Source organism: Cyrtonyx montezumae, unplaced genomic scaffold, assembly GCF_038088225.1.
Source record: "Cyrtonyx montezumae isolate F1298 unplaced genomic scaffold, pur_monq_1.0 scaffold_0, whole genome shotgun sequence".
NCBI classification, from domain to species: Eukaryota; Metazoa; Chordata; class Aves; order Galliformes; family Odontophoridae; genus Cyrtonyx; species Cyrtonyx montezumae.
In genome coordinates, this window is record NW_027071824.1 from 55,497,408 (window position 1) to 55,522,880 (window position 25,473).

General features: G+C 36.5%; 1 protein-coding gene across 3 annotated transcripts in view; it reads left to right on the forward strand.

The window, feature by feature from the left end:
• The window catches only part of ASCC3 (activating signal cointegrator 1 complex subunit 3), a 263,322-nt gene that overhangs the window by 65,604 nt on the left and 172,245 nt on the right, over window positions 1-25,473 (forward strand). For all 3 annotated transcript variants that reach the window (XM_065735653.1, XM_065735658.1, XM_065735666.1), the window contains exon 11: window positions 21,588-21,752. In XM_065735653.1, the coding sequence (XP_065591725.1) occupies window positions 21,588-21,752 (165 nt within the window). The remainder of the gene's footprint in view (window positions 1-21,587; window positions 21,753-25,473) is intronic.

The following is a 25,473-nucleotide window of genomic DNA, read 5'->3' on the forward strand; positions in this document are numbered from 1 at the left end:
TGTACAGGAATAAATAATGTATTTTGCTGGGTACCATTTGAAGTAACAGAAAGTTATGCTGTTGTTTTCTGTGGTTGAATTCTTTCGTTTGTTTGTTTTGGGCTTTTTTTTGAAGACAGTAAATTATTTGGGTGACTGACCTTCAGGACTGTCAAGTCTGCATATATAGAGCTACCCTGTCTTTAGTTTATACAATCTGTAAATTTTATAACAACTTCAAAACCAACTTCAAAATCAGCTATCTCTCACTTTGTGTTTGCAACAAGCACACAAGTGATATGTGTTTTCCAAAATATTAGAGAATACAACTGGGATTGGAGTAGTGTACAGTTGTAAAGACCAACTCTGAATGTGCTGCCTTTCACTGACTCAGAGTGTTCTAAGAAGATTGTTAGTATGATGTCTTAATTTGTACAAACCAATAGCAACAATTAAGGATTTGTATTCTGGCCCAAACAGTTTATAACATTTAAACATAATAGGCATCCAAAAAAACATGTAGAAGAGAATTTAATTTTATACATACGTAACGTGAAACAAAAATAAAATCCTTGACATCATACAGTGAAAATTTATCAAAAAATTATTCTATCTATACAGAGGAGAAAAGAGAGAGAAAGTAGTGAAGAGGGAAAAAAAAGTAAAAGAAACAACCCTGCTGACACCAGAGTCAGAAAATCAAGGGTAGGAGCTGATGCAGGTACCTGAGCAACCACAGCAGCCCATGTAAGTTTTGAAAGAGACTGGAGTGGAGCAGTTATTTCCCAGCAACCCATAAAGAAAACCATGGTGGGCAGGCATCCACACTGGAGCATGTAGGTGTATCCTGAAGTAAGCTGTGGTCCATGAAGACCTGATGTTCATGTGAGCTGCTAGCAGTGTGGCCTATAGAGAGGAGCCCACATAAAAGCAGGTTTTTCCTGATAGGAACTGTGGTCATTGGACCATGGTAATCTGGTGCAGTATGTTCCTTAGGAACTGAAACCTGTGAAAGGGACTCTCTCTTGGAATAGTTTATGTAGGACTGAGTCATGCAGAATGAAATCCAAACTGGAACAAGGGAGAAGAGTGAGGAAGGAGACAGAATTACCAAGTGTTGGGTTCTGACCACTGTGCCTGTTCCTTATCATCCTGCAGTGTTCAAGGTGTGATGATGTAAAAGAGCTGGAATGGGGCAAAGAGGCTGAGCCTCAGAAGAAGTAAGAGTAGGAAGAAGAGTGTTTTGGTCTGTTTCTAACCATCTTATTCTGTTTTTAACTGTCAATAAATCAAGTTAATTTTCCCTAACTTGAATCTCTTCTGCCAGTGACAGTAATTGGTAAGTGATCTTCCTGCCTTGATCTCAGTCTGCAAGCTTTTCCTTCTTCCTCTCTCCTGTTTAGGAGAGTAAGAGACTGGCTGCGTGGGAATCTGGCAGCCAGGAGAGGTCAACTTAGCAATACCTTTTTCATAGTTTTATCTGCTTTTTAAATTAAGGGCATTTGTAGAATTTTTAATTCTGATCATTTAAATCCAAGACAAATGTTTTTTGTTTTTTTTTTTAACTTATTGCAGATCTCATATAACTGTTTCTAAAAATTTTAGCTAGCTATTATACTAAAAATAAGAGTAGTTTAGAACAAAAGGTCAATTGTTACTGAAGGGCATGAGTAATTTAACAGTACTGATAAGTGTTTTTGAAAACAGCAGTGTTGCAAATGAAAAGAGAATTTGTGTAAGCTGCATTTGCATTGGCAAATACATTTGTCTGATTACTGAACAGAATGCTTTTCTCGAGGAGAGGAAATAGCCTGAAGGATTGAATGTATTTTGACATCTCAAAGATTAGCTGATTAATTGTACTTGTGATGGCAAGGCAGAAGTGAGAAGTGAAGCAGAGACCACAGAAGCATTAAAGCTGAATAGGGCATGCAGTTCTGGGAACAGCAAATGGCATCAGGACCTTTCAGTAATATGGATGATCACTGTGATAGATTCTGTCAGCTGATAGACTGTGATATTAAGCCACGAAGGCTTTATTCCCTGTTGGAATCTGATACTAATAAAATGGAATAATGCTTTTTTCTTAAGTTCTTATCTGTAATATAAATCTAATCAAGTCTGAAACTATTTGAAGCAAAGGAGGGCTATAAACTTGGTTTCTGTTTCGTCTACAGCCTGCTTTTTCTGATATTCCTTTTCTCATTTCCTGCACCTTAATAAGACATAGAGATGATTCTAGGTAAAAAGAAATAATAAATTGGATTTCTGCTGCTTTTTTTCCCCACCTATAGAAATGAAAATACACTAAAAATGAACAAAATATATGTACAGTATTCTGTTGTGTCCATATATATATGTGTGTGTGTGTGTGCTTTCCCTTCCATGCATATAGAAAGGCCACTTCTAGAAACTGAATATTCATGTACAGTAATTTACCCTGTGCTTATAGTAAATATATGACCTAGGGATTCTCTACACTTCTTACACATTTACTTTCTGTAAAAAAAAAATATATATATATAATAAGTTACTCATTTCATGTGCTTTTTTGCTTAACTAGAAATTAGGGCATCTTTGCATTAGGAAAAGAGGATAAATAATGAGAGAGTGTATTTGAAATTGAAGGACTTTTTTTTTTTTTGCACTTAAGAATTGGCAAAAAATTAGTTATGACAGAATTATCACTAAATCATGTTAGACGTGAAGGGTTTCTTTTTGACTACTTGACCTATTTAATTCTGAGACCATATAAATAGATTGAATTGTGATAAATGTGATAAATCCATGTAGGTAGTATTTTAAATGTTTGGTTTTTCCAGTAAAAAGGATTTTTGTGTAAAAGGGAAATCTTGTAAAACAGCTTATATTGCTTTAAAGATTAGTTTTCTTAACGTTCTCTCTGTCCATTTCATAGGTTTTGGAAGGAATTAAGTGCTGTGGAGGTGGTCTTTCAGAGAGTGGTGAATAAGGAAATCAAAAGTAGGCAGAGTACTTTTGAGATTGTCAAATGTTATCCCATTCATATTAGTACAGCATTTTTTGAAAACTGTATGAGGTACTTTTTGCTGACGTATTACATAGCATATTCAATCTCAGGTGTTTTCTTTTTACTTTGTCACTAACATCTTTCTATGTGCACTATGGTGTGTCTGTCCTACGGCATGTTACAGTGATGTTAATCTTCTGTAAGGGGCCTTACTCTCCAATTGGATGCCCTTTTTCTTTCTTTTCCTTGTTTTCTTTTTTTTTTTCTTGAAGTTATAGAAAACACCTGTAATATCTGTCTTCTTGGAATAGAGTGACTTTTTCCTTTTGAAACTTCGGATGCTTTAGATATTATAAATTCTACAAATCTTTTTTTGGTGTGGAATGGGATAAATGAGGTGGCCATCAGAAATGATCCAGAGATTATAAAGCTCACAGATTCAGAGAAACTATTCTCTTTTTAAGTTGTTTATTTCAAAAGATTTGAATCTAATTAATATTCCCTCTTCCAGTATGGCTAGAGTGAAAAGTAGTTCCTAATTCAATGTGCACCCATGGCATCAGGAGCAGAATATCCTCTTTTGATCAGTATTTGGGCTGGGAGATAAAACTTTTAGAGTACATCAAAATCTAATACAAAAAAAAGAAAGAGGAAGTGACTAGCCTCTCTTCTCTCAAAATCTTCAGAGTCTTTCTCAGTAGTACAACTGTGCTAAAAGTGGATTTCCTTTCTTCTGAATTGTTATATTATGCTTTTTTTCAAAATGAGCCTACCTTTGTGAAGTGGAAAAAAAGTTCTCTCTCAAATGAGTAAAATACACCAAAAAATTTAGAAAGAAACAAAATAAATGTGTATAGCTGACTCATGTTTAGCAAGAACAAATGATGAATTCTATTCCTAATATGACGCAGTCAGGATGTACATATTGCTGAGGGAACAAGTGGCTGGAGTACAGCCCAGCAGAAAGAAATCCGGGCTTTTGGTTGATGGAAAACTCAATACAAGTCAACCATATGCCCAGCCAAGAGAACCAGCTGTACCTTGGGGTTCATTAAGCACAGTATAGCTAATTGGTCAAAATAAATGACTATCCCACTGTAGTCAGCGTTGGTGTGGCCAAGAAATACATAAAATTATTCGAATATGTCCAAAGGAGGGCAAAAAAGATGGTGAAAGGGCTAAAGGGCATGACGTGGGAGGAACAGCCAAAGATGCTTGGTCTGCTCTGCTTAGAGAAGAGGGGACACACTGCTTTTTACAACTTCCCTGTGAGGGGGAGTGGAAAGGAAAATAAGTACTGGTCTGCCTCCTAATCATTCTTAGGACACAAAGGAATGGCTTAATGGTGCCTGAAGGGAAATTCAATTTGGATATTAGGAAAAAGCTCTACACTGAGAGATGTTAAAGCACTGCAACAAGATTCCCAGAGAACTGATCGTGGCTCCAAGCCTGCTGATGTTCAAGAAGCATTTGGACAATGCTCCCTAGGTAGATGGTTGAACTCTTATGTTGACCTGCTTTGAGTAGGAGCTGGATTACACCATCATGGGTCCCTTCTTACTCAGGATGTTCTATTTTCTATGACTCAGGAAATGTTGAAATCTTTATTCCATATGATTTCTATATCCCATAATCATCTCCATTCTTCCACCATCCTCTCCTTACGGATTTTCTTCATTTCAGAAGACTTCACAGTGCTGTCAAGTAGCTGTCAAGTGCCCCTTCAAGCAGCTCAGCAGAGCAGTTTGCTCAGACTCCCCAGGTATAGTGGGGGGAGAATCAGAAAAGCAGAAGAGTAAAAATTCATAGGTTGAGATAAAGGCAGTTCCTAGGTAAAGCAAAAGCTGTGCACACAAGCAAAGCAAAACAAGGAATTCAGTTGCTACTTCCCATCAGCAGGCAGATGTGCAGCCAATTCCATGAGTTGTTGTTTCTTGGGAATATGCCAATATAGCAGACATCCCCCCTCTTCCTCCGTCTTTCTGTCAGCTTTTGTTGCTGAGTATGACACTGTGTGGTATGGAATATCCTTTTGGTCAGTCTAGGTCTGCTGTTCTAGCTATGTTGTCTTCCATCTCCCTGTGCAACTCCTGATCCTTGCTGGCAGGGAAGCATGAGGAGCTGAAACGTCCTTGGCTCTGTGCAAGCATTGCTCTATGTCTACAGTGTTTTACTGCTAATTCATCAAAAATCCAAAACGCAGCCTTATCTATGCATCTATGAGGAAAACTAACCCTATCCCAGCCAAAACTATGACAACATGATATCTTAAGGACAGAAGATCACTAGCATAGTTATCTTTGAGGCATTAAGGCTTGATGAAGTTCTACAGACTGCTGTGTATCTTCTTCTGTCTTTAACATCTCCTATAAATGCTAAATATGTTTTTATTTGTCTATTTTCAAAAGCAAGATTTAAAATCTGAAGAGAGTCTCAGATTTTGGAGTTAGAAAGTGGAAATCCAAAAAGTATTTGGTGGATGAGTGGGGGGGGAGACGAGGTTCTTTGATTATTTGTATACCCGGCGTGAGATTAAGAAGCAATGGTTCAAATGTTGGTCCGACCAGTTTATTACCAATATTAACCAGGGAGACGGGGAAGGGGAACACTGTTAAGGGTGATGGGGAAGGGAAGGCGAGCGATAGGAAAGATAGGAAAGAAGCAAGGATTTGTACAACGCAGGGATAGTCAGCAGCCAGGATCCCAGGGGCGGTCCGGTTGCAAGCGGCTCCGACGGTCCGAGGCAGAAGAGCAGGGGCGGCAGAAGCGGGGAGAACAGCAGCAGCGACGGGCAGCCCTGAGCAGCAAGCAGCTGTCCTGGAGAAGCGGCACCGGGTCAGCACGGGAGAAGCAGCGTGGGGAAAGTCCAGGAACAGCGTCAGTCAGCACCGGAGAAGCAGCGAGGGGTCAGCACCGGGAGGGGCAGCAGCGAGCAGTGATCAGCTCGTGAGGGTTCAGATGGTAGAACACCTCGAAGGAGCGGCGAGGTCCAGGAGAAAGCAGCATGTCTCAGGCAGCAGGCCCAGGAGGGAGTGCAGCAGCAGGGATCAGCTCATGAGGTTTCCGATGGAAGAACAGCCCAATTTCGTGGAGGTCTATCCCTCTTTTATCCTCCATTTCTCTTACCTACGTGACAAATCCCGTGCTAGGATGCCAGGCAAGCATCTCCTGAGATGGCCCATCTCCCACGGAGATGAGTACCACTCAAAAGCGTGTTAAGCAGCCACTGAGCTGCAGCTTATCTCTCTTTCGTTTCCCCAGGACATGCCCATCTGCTTGTCCCTTAGACAAAGGATTTCACAACCCTTGCCCAGGACTAGCTTGGGCATGTTTGGACATGTTCATCAGCAAACTTTGAGGCAGTGGTGTAAAATAATAGGCTCTTACAATGAGTAGGATCTGAAAATGGAGAAAAGAACTAAATCAGGCACTCCTCCTCCTCAGCTGTGCAGACCTCCAAAGTATCTCCTCAGGAACACTTAAATTTTCAATTTCATTGTATTAGTTGATCCTTGAAAGACAAGGAGGTTTTTCTATGAGTGCCACTTTTGTAAAGTATATGACTTTCCCACAAAGTTCTCCTTTTTTTTACCTCAACTTCAGGAAATAGTAAAAATAGGTGAAAAAGACTAATGTTAAATAGCAGAGAGGCATTTTGGGGCATGTAATGTGCGTAGCCAAACTTCTTTCTCTGAAATATTAGCTCTCAGAATTAAAGATAGTAACTCAGTGACTCCACATGTAAGAATCCAGATTGCCTTCAATAATGAAAATGATTTAAAAATTGAATTCTGCTTTTACGTAGTTTTTTTTATAACTTTTCAGTGAATTCATTTGATAAGCTTTTTGTTTAGTTGAATTGTTGTCTGCAGTCTTTCATTTCTGCTTCTCAGACAGTTCCAGTGTTTTGATGTTACCATTCTGTGTCTTCAGCATTGTACTTGATTTTTTTTTTGGCATTAGTCTTTCAATATGCTAGTGGAATTGTTGGAAGCCATTCTGATTTACTGCTGTCCCATTAATATATGTGCCTATGACAGCTAAGATTTTGCCAAAGGGGAAAAAGTACTTATATGTGATCAAATGGTAGCAGTTTGGATAAAAAATGGTAGTCATTTATAAGGAACTGTAGGTGCTGCCTGTGACCTAAATTAATTTCAAGATTTATGACAGAATCCATCTTGATTTTACTGAAATCAAGCTTCCATGCTTTAGAAATTAGAATCACTACTCTGAGACATTCATTTAAATTTTATATAAAATAATTTATTTTTTCAAATGGATATAGTGGCTTATTATAATACATACCTACTTGCCTGCTGTTATTGCACAGTCTGTAGTATTTTGGTACAGACTTTGAGTAATCCACTTTGCATTTAACAATCATACGTCACATACTCTGATAAAAATGTGTAATGTGTAACTGACTGGCAGCATCCTTTGGTATGACTCACTTGTCTAAACTCTGTATTTATATTGGGTTAGAAAGGGGGAGTTTTAGCAGGAAAATGTAGTTGAAATGGTCCCAAATAAAATTAGTGATTTTGAACAAGATCAAATACCCTGTGTATTCTGTAGTTGAAATATTTGGGGTTTTATATGTTATTGCATTATTCACTGTGTTTGCATTTTTATTGGCAGTAATTGTTTGTACCTGACCTAGCTCTGTTTCCCACAAGCTTTTCTAAACTGCTTTGGAACAAAAGTTTGGGGTGTTTTTTGTTTTGATTTGTTTTGTTGTGTTTTTTTTTTTTTGTTGTTTTGTTTTTTGTATGTGTGTGGTTTTCTCTCTCTCTCTCTCTCTCTTTTTTTTTTTTAAGTAAACTTATATAACTTTTCAGTATTGTACTTCAGCGTATAGGTGAAAATATGAAATTTTCAATTTCGATGAGAAGTCCTTGCTGTACTGCCAATGCACACATTTTTTCATTTACTTTAAGCTTTATCAGAATAAATTCATTTTAAATGCATCTGTACTTGAAGCACTTGCATTAATCACTGTCTCTGCAGAGGCTTGATACTGAAGTAGAACTTTAAAAGTAGTAGTGTACAAATACTAGAAAAATAATTGTGTTTTGGATACATCATTGATCCAGGCTGTAACTGAAGGTATTGAAAGGAATGCTATTGCTCTTTGATTGCTAAGACCAACAGTGTCACCTACAGGTGAATCAAGTGGATTTTTTTTTTTTTCAAGTGTATATCTCAGCCACACAAGTTAGATATTGAAAATAGGAGGATCTGGCTGAGTAACTTTCTAATTAATATTTTAAATCAATTTTACTGCTTACTCTTCTTATGAAATTAATTGCAAATATGTTGTGATTGCTTAAAATTAATTTATTCAGTAAGCACTTACTGAAAAATATCTTAAAATCTTTCTTTAATAGGTATAAAAGATCTTTATTGACAGTATTCTACCATTTACCAATGAAAAACAAATAGTACTGGAAATGTGAATGTTTTATGAAGTTCAAATTTATTTGCCTTTATATGGGTGAAAATTAACTGTTTATTAATGGTTAATCTCTGGGTATAATTTCACAGAAATTAATAATGGGAATTAAAATGTCAAAAGTATTACATCTAGGTAAAGCAAATTAATAAAGAAAAAACTTTGATATAGCTAATATCTGAATTTTACAGATGCAGTAATCTATGAGCAGTGTTGTACAAATTAATATTTTGTGTACAGTAATATACAAATTGAATTTATGTTGAGAAGAATGCTGTTCTTCAGCCATTTTCTTATGATTTCACTGTCTTTGTCTCCCTGTTGCTAGATTTGTGGTTAATATAAAAAAAAATCAGGTCATATTTCTTGACTGTCTAGACTGGGACTGACATTAATATGAAGGATTTTAGTTGTCTTATTACAACAGGGTGATCATCCAGAGACTAGTGAACTGCATGTCAGTTGCAGAGTACTTGTAGAATTTTAAGCTGCATGGTGAATACTGCTAAACTAATGTTACCAGAAAGACTTCAGCATAATGCAGGTGCCTGATGAGAGACGAAATAAGACCAGCTGGAGCTGCAAATTACTCAGTTCCTGAATGGGAGAATTTGCCTTTGAACTTCTTATTCCTTCTATGTCATAGAATGATAGAATTACCAAAGTTGGATAAGACCTTTAAGATCATCCAGCCCAACTGTTTACCTACCACCAATATTTCCCACTAAACCATGTTTCTCAGCACAATATCTAAATGTTTCTTGAACGCCTCCAGAGATGGTGACTTCACCACCTCCCTGGGCAGCCTGTTCCAGCACCTGACCACTCACTCAGAGAAGCAGCATTTCCAAATATACAACCTGAATATCCCCTTGCGCAAGTTGAGTCCATTCCCTATAGACCTATTGGTAGTTACATAGGAGAAGATGCTGACTCCTACCTCACAACATCATCCCTTCAGGTTGTTTTTGAGAGTGACAAGATCACCCTTGAGCTTCCTGTTCTTCAAGACTAAACAATCCCAGCTCCCTCAGCTGCTCCTCATAAGACTTGTGCTCCAGACCCCTCACCAGTTTTGTTGCCCTTCTCTGAACACGCTCCAGGGCCTCAATGTCCTTCTTGTAGTGAGGGGCCCGAAACTGTACACAGTACTCGAGGTGCGGCTGTACCAGAGCTGAGTACAGGGGAGCAATCACTTCTCTGCTCCAGCTGACAGCACTACTTCTGATACAAGACATAATGCTAGTGGCCTTTTTGACAACCTGGGCACACTACTTGCTCATGTTCAGTCCAACATCAGCCAATACTCTCAGGTCTGTTTTTTTCACAGTCTTCCCACCATTCTGCCCTGGATTGTCTTCTTCTCCAGCCTGACCCTGAAAGTTCAAGCCTTCAGCTTAGATGTCATCATCACAGTATAGTACTTAGAGCTGATGATTTGTCTTGGTTTCAGGAAATCCAGAAAGGTCATCCCTTTTCTACCCTAAAAGACAAAGCACATGACATTATGTGCTGAGGGTGGTCTGGAACTTATTCTTTGAAGAATTCTTGTCACCACTCAGTGAACTGCTCTTTTGCTTCTGGCTCCATGACTCATTACCAACAATTATGTAATCCAGGAAACAGTTGCTTTCAGCCCTTTATTGGTTCAATAGGTCCTAACAAACTTGCATAGAGTATTCTTTCTGTTCCTTTGTGAGCATCTGTGGGACCTGCTTGGTGCAAGCTTCACAGTATTGCAGTGTTGCCACCATTGTTTCAGATGCTTTGAAACCAATATTCAGCTCTGTCCACCATCATAATTCACTGATTTGCATGGATGAGCTGTTTGAGACAGCCTTCATTTAGTGATACTGTTCATTTAGCTATGCATGGCTGCCTAGAATGTGGCTTGTCTTTCACGTTACTGATGCCACTGCTGAAGCACACCACCCATCACCAGACTGTTCTCACATCCACTGTTTGGTCTCCATAAATGTTCAGCAAGTGTCGATGAATGTTAGTGGGTGCAGTTTTTCCACACAGAGAAATTCAGTGGCACATCTTTACTTGCATGACAAGCGCCATTTTGTCAGACTGCCCCTCTGCTGCCATCTGTCACACAGCAGCTAAAATGTGATGGAATATTGGTAGGAAGGTTCAACCTCTTCTGCCACACTACCACCATCTCCCTCTGACATTGTGGGCCAATATAATAAAATAGGAGGTATTATTTTTTGAGCAGCCCTCATATAAATCAAGTCATCAGTGGTAAGTGGTTGCCTTACATACAATTCAGCAGTATCTTAAGCCTGTTTCTTGAGTCTTCATGGTTTTGGTTTGTTCAGATTTTAAAATGTATTCGCTATTTAAGAAAATGCTTTATACTGTGTCAGCCATAAACCTTCTTCATGTCAAAGAGGTAGTGCTAAGCACAAGATTTCTTCCTCTTCTTTGATCTTGTTGTAGTACATTCGAGGCAGTCTATCTTATTTTCCAAGTTGTTTTCACTTCTACATCTCTTAAAATAGACATATTTAATGTTATATTCATTAGGTAACCTTGCTTGGTACGTGGCATGAGCTGAGAGTGGGGAGAAGGGGGAGTTCCTAATCTAGTAGAACATTTCAAAGACTATTCAGTTGTGTACTTATATTTAAAATAATCTAGCTTACAACAATTACAATTATTTTAATGTTCTTCTGGTACTCCATGATTCTTGAGATTTTACAATTTTAATTTTTTATGGAAAACATAGTCTTAGCTTAATGCACTTCAGAAAGTGTGATGTTTTTAGGAATATTGTGCATGTGATTACTGATCTGCTAGAGTAACCAGCAAAATGAACTCATGGAGAAAACTGATCAAATGGTATTACTGCATGCATTTTTTTTACAGTCTTTTATAAATCACTTAACAAGGATATGATACTGCTGAATAAAATACATCAGTATTTTATGTCTAGAAGGGAAATGTTAAGATTTTCAGTCTTTGGAATGTCTAGCAGTCTGTGAACTTGTTAATTCATTTTGATATCTCCCATTTCAAGAGTGGTTCATATCAGTGAGCAGGAAGTCAAGTAAAAGTGACAGGAGGATTGCAGGACAAAACACAAAAATAAGAAGTAAGCATCCAACAACTGGCTACATGGTCAGGTGACCTAGAACGCGTGTAGGTGCTGTTGGAGCCTGAAGGGGCCAGGTTAGGTTAACCTAATCCTGTCTGGCAAGGAGGTTAAGGTCAACAAAAAAGGCCTCTTTAGGTGTATTTGCAGCAGCAAAAGGAAGATGGAAAAATATGGGTACACTGCTAGAATGATACAGATTATGTATAAGCTTGAGGTACTTAATGCCTTCTTTGCTTTAGGCTTTAGTGTTAGGATTTACTTTCATCAGTCTCTAGATAGTGAGACCAATGGGAAAGTCTGTAAAAGGAAAACTTAGCACTTGTTGGATGAGAATCAGATCAGGGAACATGCAAGCCTCAAAGGAGGTTGTAGTGAAGTGGGGGTCAGCCTCAGAAAACCAGTGAGCTAATGGCTTTAAGTTGCTCCAGGGAAGGTTCAGTTTGGACATTAAGACAATTTCTTCTCTAAAAGAGTTGTGAGATATTGGAATGGGGTGCCTATGGATATGATTGAGTCACTATCCCTGGAGGTATTCAAGATGTGTGTGGACGTGGCAGCGAGGTTGGTGGATTTAGTGGGGCTGAGTTTATGGTTGGAGTAGGTGATCTTAGTGGTCCTTTCTGACCTTAATGATTATGTTATTCTGTATAGTTTTTCTCCTTTAAAGCTATTTTGTTAAACATATTTCAGATTTTCTTTGCAAGAGATGAAAGACTAATAAGAATACTAATAAGCAGCATTCTTTTCATATTTTGTCTGAAAAATTAAGACTGGAAATTGTTAAAAAGCATTGTCTAAATGTTAAATTCTGAAGTATAATGAATCTCAATAAGTAAAAAGAAAAATGTCTCAACTAATGTTGATAAAATATAAGCAAATAATCTGAAACTGAAGTACATTATGGTATATGTGCATATGAATAATTATATTAATGAATTGATTAAAAATGCGAGTACAGCATTGTTGTAGGATGATGACTCTTGGGCTTTTTAAGCATTGAGAATGTCTGTAAAACTTGTAGGAATCTACTTGCAGAAATCTATTTTTCAGTGCTGTTGATCATTAATATTTTATCTATGAAGGACTTGGAAGAATTATTTACTTTTGTTGGTTTTAAAGGTCCTTTGTAAATAGGAGTTCTGTGCAAAAGGAATATGTGTCTATAGAATTGCTAACTGCTTTGTGCTTCCAAATACTTTTTTAAGCACTGTAAATTTCATGGGATAAAAAAGCAGTCTTTTATAGTTAATGCAAATGATGCATTAAGTTAGACCCTTCTCCCAGAGTACAATTTAAAGGTACTCAGAAGTCCAATTATCTTTGATTTAGCTGTAAAAATTGTGAATAACAGCTGTGCCTGCTGAGTGAATATTCCTCTGAAAAAAAGATAGCAGTGAGTAGATTTGAGGACAGGTTGCTGAGGGAATATCCGACTCTTTTGGCTCTTTTTCAAATTTTACAGCTTCCGGTCAGTTGAAAATGCAAGTAGATTATAAAAAAGCATCAAAGCAATTTAGAGTTTATATCTTCTTAATTGACATTTTTCACGTTAGAGCATATTTGGAATTCTTTACTATTTATTGTGACTATATGCTGAGCAAAAAAAAGCTCTTTAGATTTCAAAATTATATTTACAAGTGCTACAGATTATCTTGCTATATTTGACTCCCATCTAAAGGTACAGATTTTTCTATATTGTGTTACAAAAAATATTTTAAAGACTCATTTAATATGCCATATGACACAATACCTATATTGAAATACACTCTAATGTCTTGTAGAATTATAGCATACTTAATACTACTTTGGAGTGTATCATTGTGTATATATTAAGTGTATGTCGCTAGCATATTAAATTATTCATATGGAATATAGTTAAAATGTATTATTTAGGATTTACCACCAAGTTAAGTTGGCTAATTTTTATGTAATAAAGAAATTAGGTATAATTATTCTAACAAAAGTTATTCTCAGTTTTGTGTATCTACATTTAATAATGTGATATGCAGGACCATTCTGATGAGCCTTAACAGTGTGCCTGTATAAATACATTGGAAAAACTGATAGCTGAGGTAGTCTTTTGTCTTTGTCATCTTAAAAAAGCAATGCCATTATTAAGTTGCTGGAGAACATTAATGTATTTTCAAAAAATGTTCTTGGATGTAGTTATCCAGCCAATGAACTATCAACTTTAAGCCCAAATATGCTGTAATAATATTTAAAAACATGGCTTTAGAGCGTATTTGTGTATGTTATGCTATTTTACTGCCTCTATTCTATATGAAAGAGAGGATGGGGGAGAAGAAAATGAAAAATAACATAAAGAGGGCTTGAAATCAAGCAGGCTGGAAGTAGTGTCTCTAGAGACAGGCATTTGCTGTAAGTTGTCAGATTTGATTAAGGGAGCTATTGGCATCAATCAGACCTGACAGTCGTATATCAGAGGTTAGTATAACTATAATCAGTGAGCTGATTAACGGGAAAGTATAAAGAAAAGGGTAATGTTTTGGATCAAACTCCGTTAAAGCATTTAGATCATTATTTAAACCTGAGGGTTGAGTGTCTAATTATGTTTGTTGGAACGTAAGAAATAAATTTCACAAAGAGTGCTAACTATTCTTCCTCATTTATAACTGTGGTAGTTAAAGTCAAATTTGTACTGACTCAAAAAAAAGTTTTTTCCTAGAAAAAAATCTAAATGGCAGATGCTCTCATCAGATTACTTCTCAGTAACAACTATTGTGATTCTAATATGTATTGTTTTCCATAATTTCTCTTCAGTTTAATGTAACAACTTGATGTGTAAAGTTTTATACTCTTCCAGTGACAACATAAAAAACCAAAATGCCTTCACAACAAAAAGAAATTTTTCTATCTTGTCAGCTTCACTGGTAGGATTGGACTTAATTCCATTTTGTTTTCAGCCAATCAAAGACCATTTTACTGAAGTTTAAAGTTGTACTACAACTTACAGATGAATGCTGCAAGCAGTGGGACATCCAGGAGTGAGTAGGAAGTATAACATTTTAGGTCTTATTAACCCATGTGTATAACTTTTTGAAATTAACTGTACATGAAATAAAATATTAATGGTAAAGTCAGTTCAGCAGTCATGTGAAGTGTGATAAGTATCTTACTCTGATAAGTAGGTGTCCAGATGCATAGTCAAGCTATTCCCTTTCCATTAGATGGACACAATGATCTCTTTAAAGGATCAAACTCATTTGTAATTGTATGAGTTCCTAGGATTATGGTATAAAATAAAACATGCTAAACAAAGTTATGTTTCCTCAGCTAGATATTAATTTGCCATTTCAATGATTTCTAAGTGACTGTTAAAATTTTTCATTGTTCCATTGTTGATTTCTAGACTTAGTGTTGATTGCAGGTGTTAGCTTTGATGTCTTACTAATTGCTGCTATTATGAATCAATGTAACCCACCTCTGTGAATCTTTCTATCATGAAAAACAGTCTTCTTCATAGGTATTTTTTGTAACTATAGTCTTACTACTGAATGTTTTTAAGATCTTATTAGATAAATGTAATTCTGTATTGCTATTACTTAAGAGCATGTTAAATTTTGATATAACATCATCTATTCATGCTGCCCATCTGTATATCTTTGTTGTGTAAGAAACCTATTTTACTGGAGACATAATTCTTTTTTAACTATGTAAAACACAGCATCAGGTGGTTGTCACTGAGTAATGAAAAGCAATTTATTTATATTCATTGTTTATTACTTCCAACTTTCCTACCTCAAAGTCTTACTTTGAATTGTTGCCCTCTGTTTCACTTTCTATATGTTTATTCTGCTCCCTGCCTGAGCTCTTCCTTTCATCAGGTTTTGTGAAATGCTTGAGTAAATAACATAGTGTGAGGGTGCAGTAAAAAGTAGGATTAAAAACAGAATTATGAAAGTGACATACAGGCTGCTGTCCTTTTTTCTTTTTTTTTCTTTTGATAGTTTTACCTCAGAGAGTGCCAGTATTGTAGTGTCCCGCGTGAATGGGATATATCAGGGGCCTAATACTAAAATGTGAAAAGCTTCAAAGCATCACTGAAGGGAAATATGAGTGAAACTCTTCACACATTCACAGAATTGTAGGGGTTGGAAGAGACCATTGACACTGTTCCAGTGCTCCATCACTCACTGTGAAGAAGTTCCCACGCACATTTGTGCAGAACTTCCTATGCTTCAGTTTGTGGCCATTTCCCCTTGTCCTATTGCCACACACTGCTGAGAAGAGTCCAGCCTCAGCCTTTTGCATCCCATTCCTCAGATTTTTATAGATGTGGATCAGATCCCCTCTGAGTCTTCTTTTTTCAAGGCTGAACAGACCCAGGTCTCTCAGTCTTACCACATTAGAGATGTTCCAGGCCCTTTATCATCTTTGTAGCCCTCTGCTGGACTATTTCAAGGAGATCCCTGTCTTTTTTGTACTGGGGAGTGCAGAACTGGACACAATACTCCAGGTGAGGCCTCACCAGGACAGAGTAGAGGGGGAGGATCACCTCCCTTGACCTGCTGGCCATGGTCTTTTGAATGCACTGCTCTTGCAGTGAACATTCTCTCATGGCCAAGAAAAAGCACCACAGAAGTAGTTAGACCATGAATAGCATACACTGTATAGTATAGCTGTGCCCTTTGGCCAAAATGCTATCAGAAGATGAGGAGTCCTGGCTGTGATCAACAAGATCATGCTGTAGAGTCAACAACATAATCCTTTCATGCAGTAAGGGGAAATTATAGCTGTGTACAAAGGAATGAGAGAAGAGAGAAAACCAGTAGTGAATTAAAAATGATAAAGATTAAGAAGTTGGATTAACTGAAGTATACAGAAGTACATTTTGGGAGAGTGTCTTTGAATATTGACAAAAAAGCAGCAGTGGCTAGACCAGAATTCTTTACTGCTATCCATCCATGATGACTCGTTGTAGAGACAAACTTAATACAGACACTAACGCAGAAAGAGGATGATTCCCTGCTTTCCCAAGTTTTTAGATCCTCAGATGTTTTAGTTGTTTCTGAGCAGTGCTGTGGTGAGACAAGGACATTTCAGTTTCTCAGCTTCTCACACTGTCCCACCAGTGAGGGGGGGCTTCTCAAGCACAAGGAGCTGGGAGAAGATAGAGCCAGGACAGCTGATGTAAACTGGTCAAAGGGATATTCCATACCATGTGATATCATGCAAAATCAAACACTTGAAAAACAGCGGGGAGTTGGGCTGTCACTGCTTGGGGGCTGGCTGGGCACTGCTTGGTGAGTTGTGAGTAATCACTTGTGCATCACTTGTTTTGTACATATACATATACTTGTTCTGTACGTATATATATATATAGGTGGTGAGTGAATGACTATGTGGTCCTGAGCTGCTTCTTCATTTAAACCACAACATTAATGCACTAGTACTTTTCTTTATAAACAAATGGAAGTGACTTAAAAGTTGTTTATCTTCCCAACATCATCTAGACACTTTTGAGAAGTTTTCTGCATTCTACTATTTGGAATGATGCTTTGTTTCATCCATGTCATTCCAGTAAAAAAAAATCTCTTTAATTTACAAGAGATCAAATAATCTCTAGTTGTGCCTAATTACTGTCTTCTTCTATTTCTGAAATTAATAGCATGCATTGTCCAATGTAGATTATATCTTTCAGTGATCTCCAGACTTTATTTTAGCTGTTTTCAGTCTCTTTATCCCTGTTTAGTTTTGACTGTTGTGTTGTAAATCAGATTTTTTCAGTCTGTCAAAAAAAACAACTTAAGCATCATTGGTCACTGCACAGGCGCATGGGAGGTAGCCATTGGAGTACAGATGCAGGCCTCAAGTGATTTTTAAGATAAGGTTTGGATTTCTTTTTCCTTTCCTGAAGATGCTGAAATACTAATGTTAATTAATATAGAGTGTTACAAAAGTTACAAGGAAACGCAAAGTAGCAGTTAATAACCAATGGTAGGTGTTTGCTATGTCTTGGAAACATTTCCATAAGATGTTTGCCCTACCTTTTAGGAAAATTTCTATGTGCAGTTGCAAACCATCTCTAACAGTTCTAACAGTTGCATGATTCTACTAAAATAGAAAATTAAAATATTTTAGATTACCATGATTCACATAAAATGCTTGATTATAAAGACTACTACTCATTTGTGAACACAGTTGTAGAAAAATTAAAACGCAGAAGTCAGTGTTAATATGAAGATGAGTCAAGTGTTTGGGAGGTGGAACAGCTACTATGTTTGCTCATACGCAGTTGTATGAGATTATCTGAAAAGATCTTTTGGCCCTTTTTTGGTCAGTTTAGGTTACTTCTCTGGGGTTAATTTACTGGGTAATTCTAGTGTTTGTAAGACTGACAGTTCTTTATTTGGACTTAAAATCTAATGGTTGATGCTGATTTAGTTCTACAAAAGCCCTTATACATAGTCATTTTGTAAAAATTGTTTTTATTGAGCAGCCCACTGAATGGAGCTGATTGTGATAAACTGTTGTTGTCAGTCTTTTGTTCCTGCTGTCTGTGGGGAGAGTTCATTTTTATCTTCAGGAATACTCATTAAATCTCTTCAGTAAGAAATTTAAAAGCCTGTTTAAATAGAAATTGCCAAAATTTTGCCTTGTAGGGTGTTCACTCAACAGTATGTGAACTTACATAAATCCATTGTCAGTTCAGAAATATTGTTATCAGACCTGATAAAGGGAAAAAGTTTTGAAATTTGCCATGAAGACCTACTTTACTAACAATGTCTTACCTTCCAGAAAGGGAAGGTAGGCTATTTTGTGAATCTGCTTTATAACGTAATGGATATTAGTGAATTTAATTTACTAACCTGATTATTTACAGCTGTTACTCTCTGTTTTTGTAATCAGAATGGTATTTTGTCTACAAAAAAATATGAAAACCAGTTTCTGTTTCCTGTCATCCCAGTTAATGCTGTACTTGTTATCCTATTTGACCAGTTCTTTATGCATCAGCTGTTTTTGGCATGAAAGGGACAAAATATCAGACAAGTGCCGGATGTGCTTGAAAGCCGAAGTTGCTAAAAAAGTAAAACTGTTCTTGAAAATGGACTTAATGAGCTCTATAGTATGGGAAATTGTAACTAAATATTTTATGCTTATATATTCATATATGTATTGAGTGCATGAGAGCATGAATCTGAGCAGATAAACATCGTTTTAGTAGCCTCAGAGAATTTGTGCAGCTTAGTCAGGCAAAAATCTGATAACAGCCACATGCAAGATATGTTTGAGAAAACCTGAAAATGAATAATTAAAAAAGTAAACCTGAAGGTTGTGTCAGCTGGAATAAAACTCTAAGAAATTAATGGAAGATCATTTCCTCTCTTTGAGATGATGGGACTTTTCACACTAAAAAAATCAAAAACAAAAAACCCCAAAGTGCCAGCAAACCTCACTGTTTTACAAAATGTTGGTCTTCTATAACTACGGTATGAAAATATTCTCTTATCATGAAGTCTGGCTTCCAAGGGGAGCGAAGAAAAACTGGCAAAGGTTATGAATTTTCACAATTATTTTGAACTGTTTGGAGGTGGAACGTAGTATTGTCCTCGTTGATTTCATTTTTCAAAGTGAAGTAATTTGGCTTTTTTGTTTGAGTTCTTACCTGAACGTTATGTAAAGTAACATGGAGATACATTAAATAACTTTGAATTGAAAGAATTCTTTGAAACATGTTGTCTTTTTTTGGGGAATAAAGTAAAATGATCAACAGTCCTCACCTAAGAAGGAAGACTTTTTTTTATATATATATAAAACCAATTGGACTATTCCATGTTTCCCTGGTAGAAAAGGTTAGTGTGGAGGATATTAATGATAATCCAAGAAGCATTGCAAAAAGAGGTTCACGTGTCCCAAGAGAAACTTAAGTTGACAGTAAAAATATTGATAGTCTACCCATTTCTGTTTAGCCATATGACAATGGCTAATTGAATGCCTAATATGAAAAAAAAAAAAAATTGACATGTCTTTGCATGAGTTCTAGCTCATTAAACAAATATGACATTTTTATTTTCCAGCTATTTCTGTACCAAAAGAGGTGAAGTGGTGAAATAGCACTTTAAATGAACGTACTTCTCAGTGTGCTGATAACTGAATTCAAAGTATGAAAAAGAATATATTAGAAAGCTATTTCAGAGTTTGGTTGCACTTTCTCAGCTTTCATACAGAAAGTAGACTCCTTTTGCTGAATCTGAGTTTTGAGTTTATAACTTTGCAGATGAAATACATTATTTCTGAAAATTAATTATAAAAATAAATGCCACCACAGCATTTAGAAGTAATTATAAGGTAGATCATAGTGCTGCTTTGTTTATTATTTTAATTGAAAAAATAATCTGTAGCTTTGTCAACGTTTGCTAGTAGTCAACATTTTCTTTTGCTGATACTTTTAATTAGTATCTTATATTTGAATTCAATTTACAGCTTGAGAGTGCAAAGCTGATTTGTTTGTTTTTTGGAATATTTTCTTTCTCAATTGTAAATTCTATTTGCAAAATAAATATAAGAAGCAATCTTGTTTTCTGGAAAGATATTCTCTCGAGGTCTCTGGTCTTGCTAAATGAGGCAGTATATCAAGTAAGCTTTTAATTCAGATCATTTGTGTATCGTTGCTGCTTTAAAATAAGATCAAAGTAGAAGAGCTTTGTAATGAATATTTAGTCGCCATTCAAAAACAGAAATATTAATGACACCAATTTAAATACATATTTTGATAACGTGATTGGCATGGAAAAATAAATGATGTCAACACTGCCGATTTAACTTGAGCAAATTAGCTAAGAATCTTGCATTTGTAGCATTTCACACCTTAAAGTCTTAATATGCATTGCTAAGTGTATTTCCTCACTGTTTGCTAATTAATGTTCTGTGGAACTACAGCTGTTAATTTTTTCTTGTTGACATGACTCATTTTAAAGTGATAACAGTTGCATCTGTAGTAGTGTTGCAATTCAGTTCATAAATTATGACCATACATTTTTACACCTACTATTTTGTAGGAGTGTGTGTACTTGCAAAATCTTTATCTGCTAGCAAAATGGACCCAATAATATTTTGATTAAACATAGAAACACCCCAGATACACACTCTCAGTATTGTGATTTATTCTTTCTTGCATTAAGTATTAAATATAGCAGGATGGAAATATTTTTTTTATAACATCACAAAGAAAGTCTTCTGGAGTGGTTCTTGATAACTAGTAAAGAGTGATAGATTCTGAAAGTAAATCGAATGCAGTGAGGTACTGCAGGGAAAAAATACATCTATTAGGAGGATTAATTAATATAGGTGCCCTGGGCACCCTGGTCTGAGCAGCTCTATATGGGCAAGGACAGATGCACAAAATGGCCTCTACAGATACCTTCCCATTTCAACAAAACTGATTCTGTGATTAAGAAATCTGTCAAGTTAGATTTAAAAAAAAAGACATAATTTCCTTCGTTTCTGACATCTATTAATATTATTCTGATGGTACTTAATTTATTGTTCAAATGAGAGGAAATTATTTTTCTCAGATTTGGACTAGGAATTTTCATAGAGATTTTATAAGTCATTATAACATTCTGTTTCTTTTTGTCTCAGCCAGGACTTCAAAGCATTATTCAGAATTACCCAGTGTTTTTGTGGGAAGTCCTAGGTGTTTGTGATTCTCTGATAAAAAGTAGAAATATTTTATCACAAACAACTTTTAGTGGGATTTGCACATTAAATGACTCACATGATTATGTAAAGAGTAGATTCTGGACAGATGCTTAATTATTCTAGTGCAGAACAAATAATGGCATGCATTAACTTGCTGTTATTGGATGATATTTCTATATGCATTTTTACACTGAAGTGTACCAGCTTCATGTTCAGTTCAATATGTTGATGCAGTGAACCATTTCCACCTCAAATACACGATGTAGGTAAAACTTAACAGTAGCTTTGCTAAGCTCTACACTGCATTTACTCAGATGGATATTAAAATACTGATAAAGTTGAATATTACTTTTTCTTTGCATATGCTTAATATCTCTTTTTTCTTGCCCTAACAGATGCTTGTGACTACTCCAGAAAAGTGGGATGTAGTGACAAGAAAAAGTGTTGGTGATGTCGCTCTCTCTCAGCTGGTAAAGCTCTTGATTCTTGATGAAGTTCATCTGTTGCATGAAGACAGAGGACCCGTACTTGAAAGTATAGTAGCACGTACTTTACGTCAGGTAAGAGCAAAAAGCAATCTTAAAAGCAATTTTACTTTATTCATGAATATTTTTCATTGTAAAAGAATGAAAGATAATGAAATCAAAATGCTTAGGTGGTTTACAATTTATTTTGTAGCTATTCTGTACTAAGTATGAAGAAAAATGTCTTCTGCCTTCTTTATTACAAGAAAAGTCAGATTCCTAGGATGCATAATTTATTACAAAGCTGTTTGCTTATATTAGTTTACAAATTGTACATGCAGCTCTGAACTGGTACATTTTTAAACAAATAATAGTAAAGACAGTATTTTAGCAGAACCAAAATTCCAAGTCTTTTCTTATCAGCATTGATTCTTTTTATTGGCACTTTTACTGGAAGAAAAAAAAAATTTTAACCAAATGAATGAAGAAGTTGTCATCGCTGCTAGATACTAACTCATTTGTATTTGAGCATAAGCAGTCTTTTTTTTCCCCATGCTTTAGCAGTACTTTCTGAATACCAAAATCTGAAATGGCAAAAAGGTGAAAAGGATGAATGGGTTTTTTGTTTGTTTTTTTCTTAAATCTAGTGGAGAAGAAATATTTACAGCTAGGCAATAAAGATTGTACTCAATGGTTAGACTTGTTTAGAAGAAAAATTAAATGCAGAAGTTAGAGATGAATAAAAAGGGTTAGAATTTGAGTAATTCAATCTAGAATGGTTTGAGTAGGAAAGGACTTTGAAGACTATCCAACACCCCTGCCATGGGCAGGGACGCTTTTCACTAGATCTGGTCTCTTAAAGTTCCATACAGCCTGACACTGAGCACTTGCAGGGTTGGAGCATCCACAACTGGGCAACCTGTTCTAGTATCTGACCACCCTCATAGGAGTCTAAACCTACTCTTTTTGAATTTAAAACCGTTTTCCCCTGTCGTATCACTACACTTGCTGATAAAGAGTCAGTCTTGACCTTTCTTATAGGCCTTTCTTAAGGGTCTGTAATGTGGCAGTGAGATTTCCCTTGAGTCTTCTCTTTTCCAAGCTGAAGAACCCCAAATTTCTTGGTCTCTCCATAGGAGAGATGCTTTAGCCCTCTGATATCTATGCAGCCCTTCCTCTGAACTTGCTCTAATAGGTCCATGCCTCTTGTGCTGGGAACCCCGAGACCTGGATGCAGTATTCCAGGTGGAGTTTAACGAAGCTAGAGTTGAGATTGGAAATCAACTCTTTTGCCTTGTTTGTCATACTTCTTTTGATGCTGGTGAGCATACAGCTGGCTTTCTTTGCGCAGTTCTTCATCCACCAGTTCTTCCAGTGATAATAGTAAAGATAGGACAGGGTGGCATTCTTCTTGTTTTTCTCTTTAAAGTATATTGTGCAAGATTGTATTATTACAAAGAAATTATTACAAATTAGAAATAAACACAATTGTTCTTGTTATGGCTATATTTGCAAGCATGTTAATGTTTAACATTTCTTGGTTTTCAAGACACTTCTTTTCTTGGTAAGGCTACACTAATGTTGTTAAGTTCCTAAAATAGGATTCCTTATATATTTTTTGAATCGTCTGATTCTGGCTCAAGTGAGAACTGAATAAAATTAATGTTCACTGTGATCCAACATAGTAAGTCTAAAGTGTATAAAGAACAACATAACTGATAATTCCTTAGAAAAAGCTAAACAATGAAAGAAATTGTTTATGGAGTCTAGGGGTCTGTAGAGTTTATATTACCTCAAGGGCACAAAAGAATAACCTGTTTCACATTGTATTTTCTTTCTTAAATGGATTTGATTACCTTTTTTCCTTAAGGCATCTTTAAAGGTAAGCATCTCAGTTTTTAGCAGTGACTGTGACGGTCACTGTCTTCATGTCAGATTGCAAGACACATTCCATTTTCTTCATGTGAAGTTTTATGAAACTTGTGAGGTAGGTTTCAGCTGTCTGAAATAGATGTCTAGTGCCATTTTATCTGCCTTAGGTTATCCAACTTGGCCTTATGCTTCTGCTTCATTTGGACACAAATATCCCATAAATCCTTTGCTTTTGTGCCTGTCAGGCCCATGTAGATGTCTTAAGGAATACAAAATCTGAGGCAATTATATCATGGGTACTGAATCCTACCCTTAGTGCATTTATTGTAATACAGCAATATCTTGCTTCAACACTCATTTAAAAAATAGCTCTCTAGGGTGCTTTAATCTTCTAGGATTTCAAGGTTTGTTTTACCTACGAAGTTGGAGTTTAATTCATCTGGAATTGAAGCTACTCATTTGTAACTCTTCCTTAAGTGAAGCAGTTGGGAAAAAAAAAAAAACAAAGCACAAATCTTGAAATGAACTATCTCACCACCTTTATGAATAGCTTATTTATTTTAAATTGGTGAAGTCAATGATGGAGATCGCAGTGGATCACTACAAGAAAACAGTTGAGAAGAAGGTAGCTGAAGAGTGGGAAAACATACTGTATAAAAATACACTAAAGAAAAGCACTTAAACAGAAAACAAAACAAACAACAGCAAAAAAAAAATACTAGCCATATTTAGAATTATGCTGCAGGAAACAATTCTGAACAGTCTAGATAGCTGGGCAGAGGCCATTGGGATGAAGTTCAACAAGATCAAGTACTGAGTCCTGGAGTTTGGCCACAACAACCCCAGGTAGCGTTATAGGCTTGGGGCAGAGTGGCTGGAAGACTGTGTAGAAGAAACAGACAGACCTGGGGCTATTGGTTGACAATTGGCTCAACATGAGCCAGCAGGTGACCAAGAAGGTCAATGACATCCTGGCTTGTATGAAATAGTGTTGCCAGCAGGAGCAAGGAAGCGATCATCCCTCAGTATTCAGCCCTGGGGAGGCTGCACCTTGAGTACTGTGTTCTGTTTTTGGCTTCTCACTACAGGAAAGAGATTGAGGCCCTGGAGAGAAGAGCAATGAAGCCAGTTGGGGGTCTAAAGCACAAGTCTCATGAGCAGCTGAGGGAACTGGGATTGTTTAGTCTGGAGCAAAGGAGTCTCAAGGGAGACCTTACCTAAAAGGAGATTGATCAGCCTTTTCTCTCCGACGTAACTAGCAGTAGAATGAGAGGAAATGGCCTCAAGTTGTGCTGGGAGAAGCTGAGATTGGATATTAGGAAATATTTCTTCTCTGAAAGAGTGGTCAGGGGAGCTGGTTGATTCACCATCCTTGGAGGTGTTAAAGAAATGTATAGCTGTTGTACTGAGGGACATGGTTTAGCGGGGAAATATTGTTAGTAGGTGAATAGTTGGACTAGATGATCTTGGAGGTCTTTTCCAACCTGGTGATTCTATAATAGGAAGTAAGAATAAGGAGGTAAGTTTTGAAATACTACTATATCAATCTGAAATATCCTTATGCCAATTACACCACTGCAATTATTGCTGAGATCAATTACCTGATTTGTATACTAGTTTAATGCATCAGAACTATTGACTTTTTTTTTCTAATTTATAGTAGAGGGATTCAGAAAGTGATTAAACAAGTTATTCAAAGAAAAGTCCATTACAGATTGCTAGTCACTAAATCAGACTTGGGCTGAGGGCTATGCTGGCAGGTGTCATTGACATTTTCCTTGTTTCTGTACTCTTAATAGAGCAATGTCTTTTGGCCACTATGAGAGACAGGGTAGAAGAGTGGCTGGATTTTTGGTCTAACCTGGAATAGTCATTCTCTTTTATAATTTCTCGCACAGAACTGTGATAAATTCCTTTCAGTACTGCTTGTATTTTTTTAATAAAT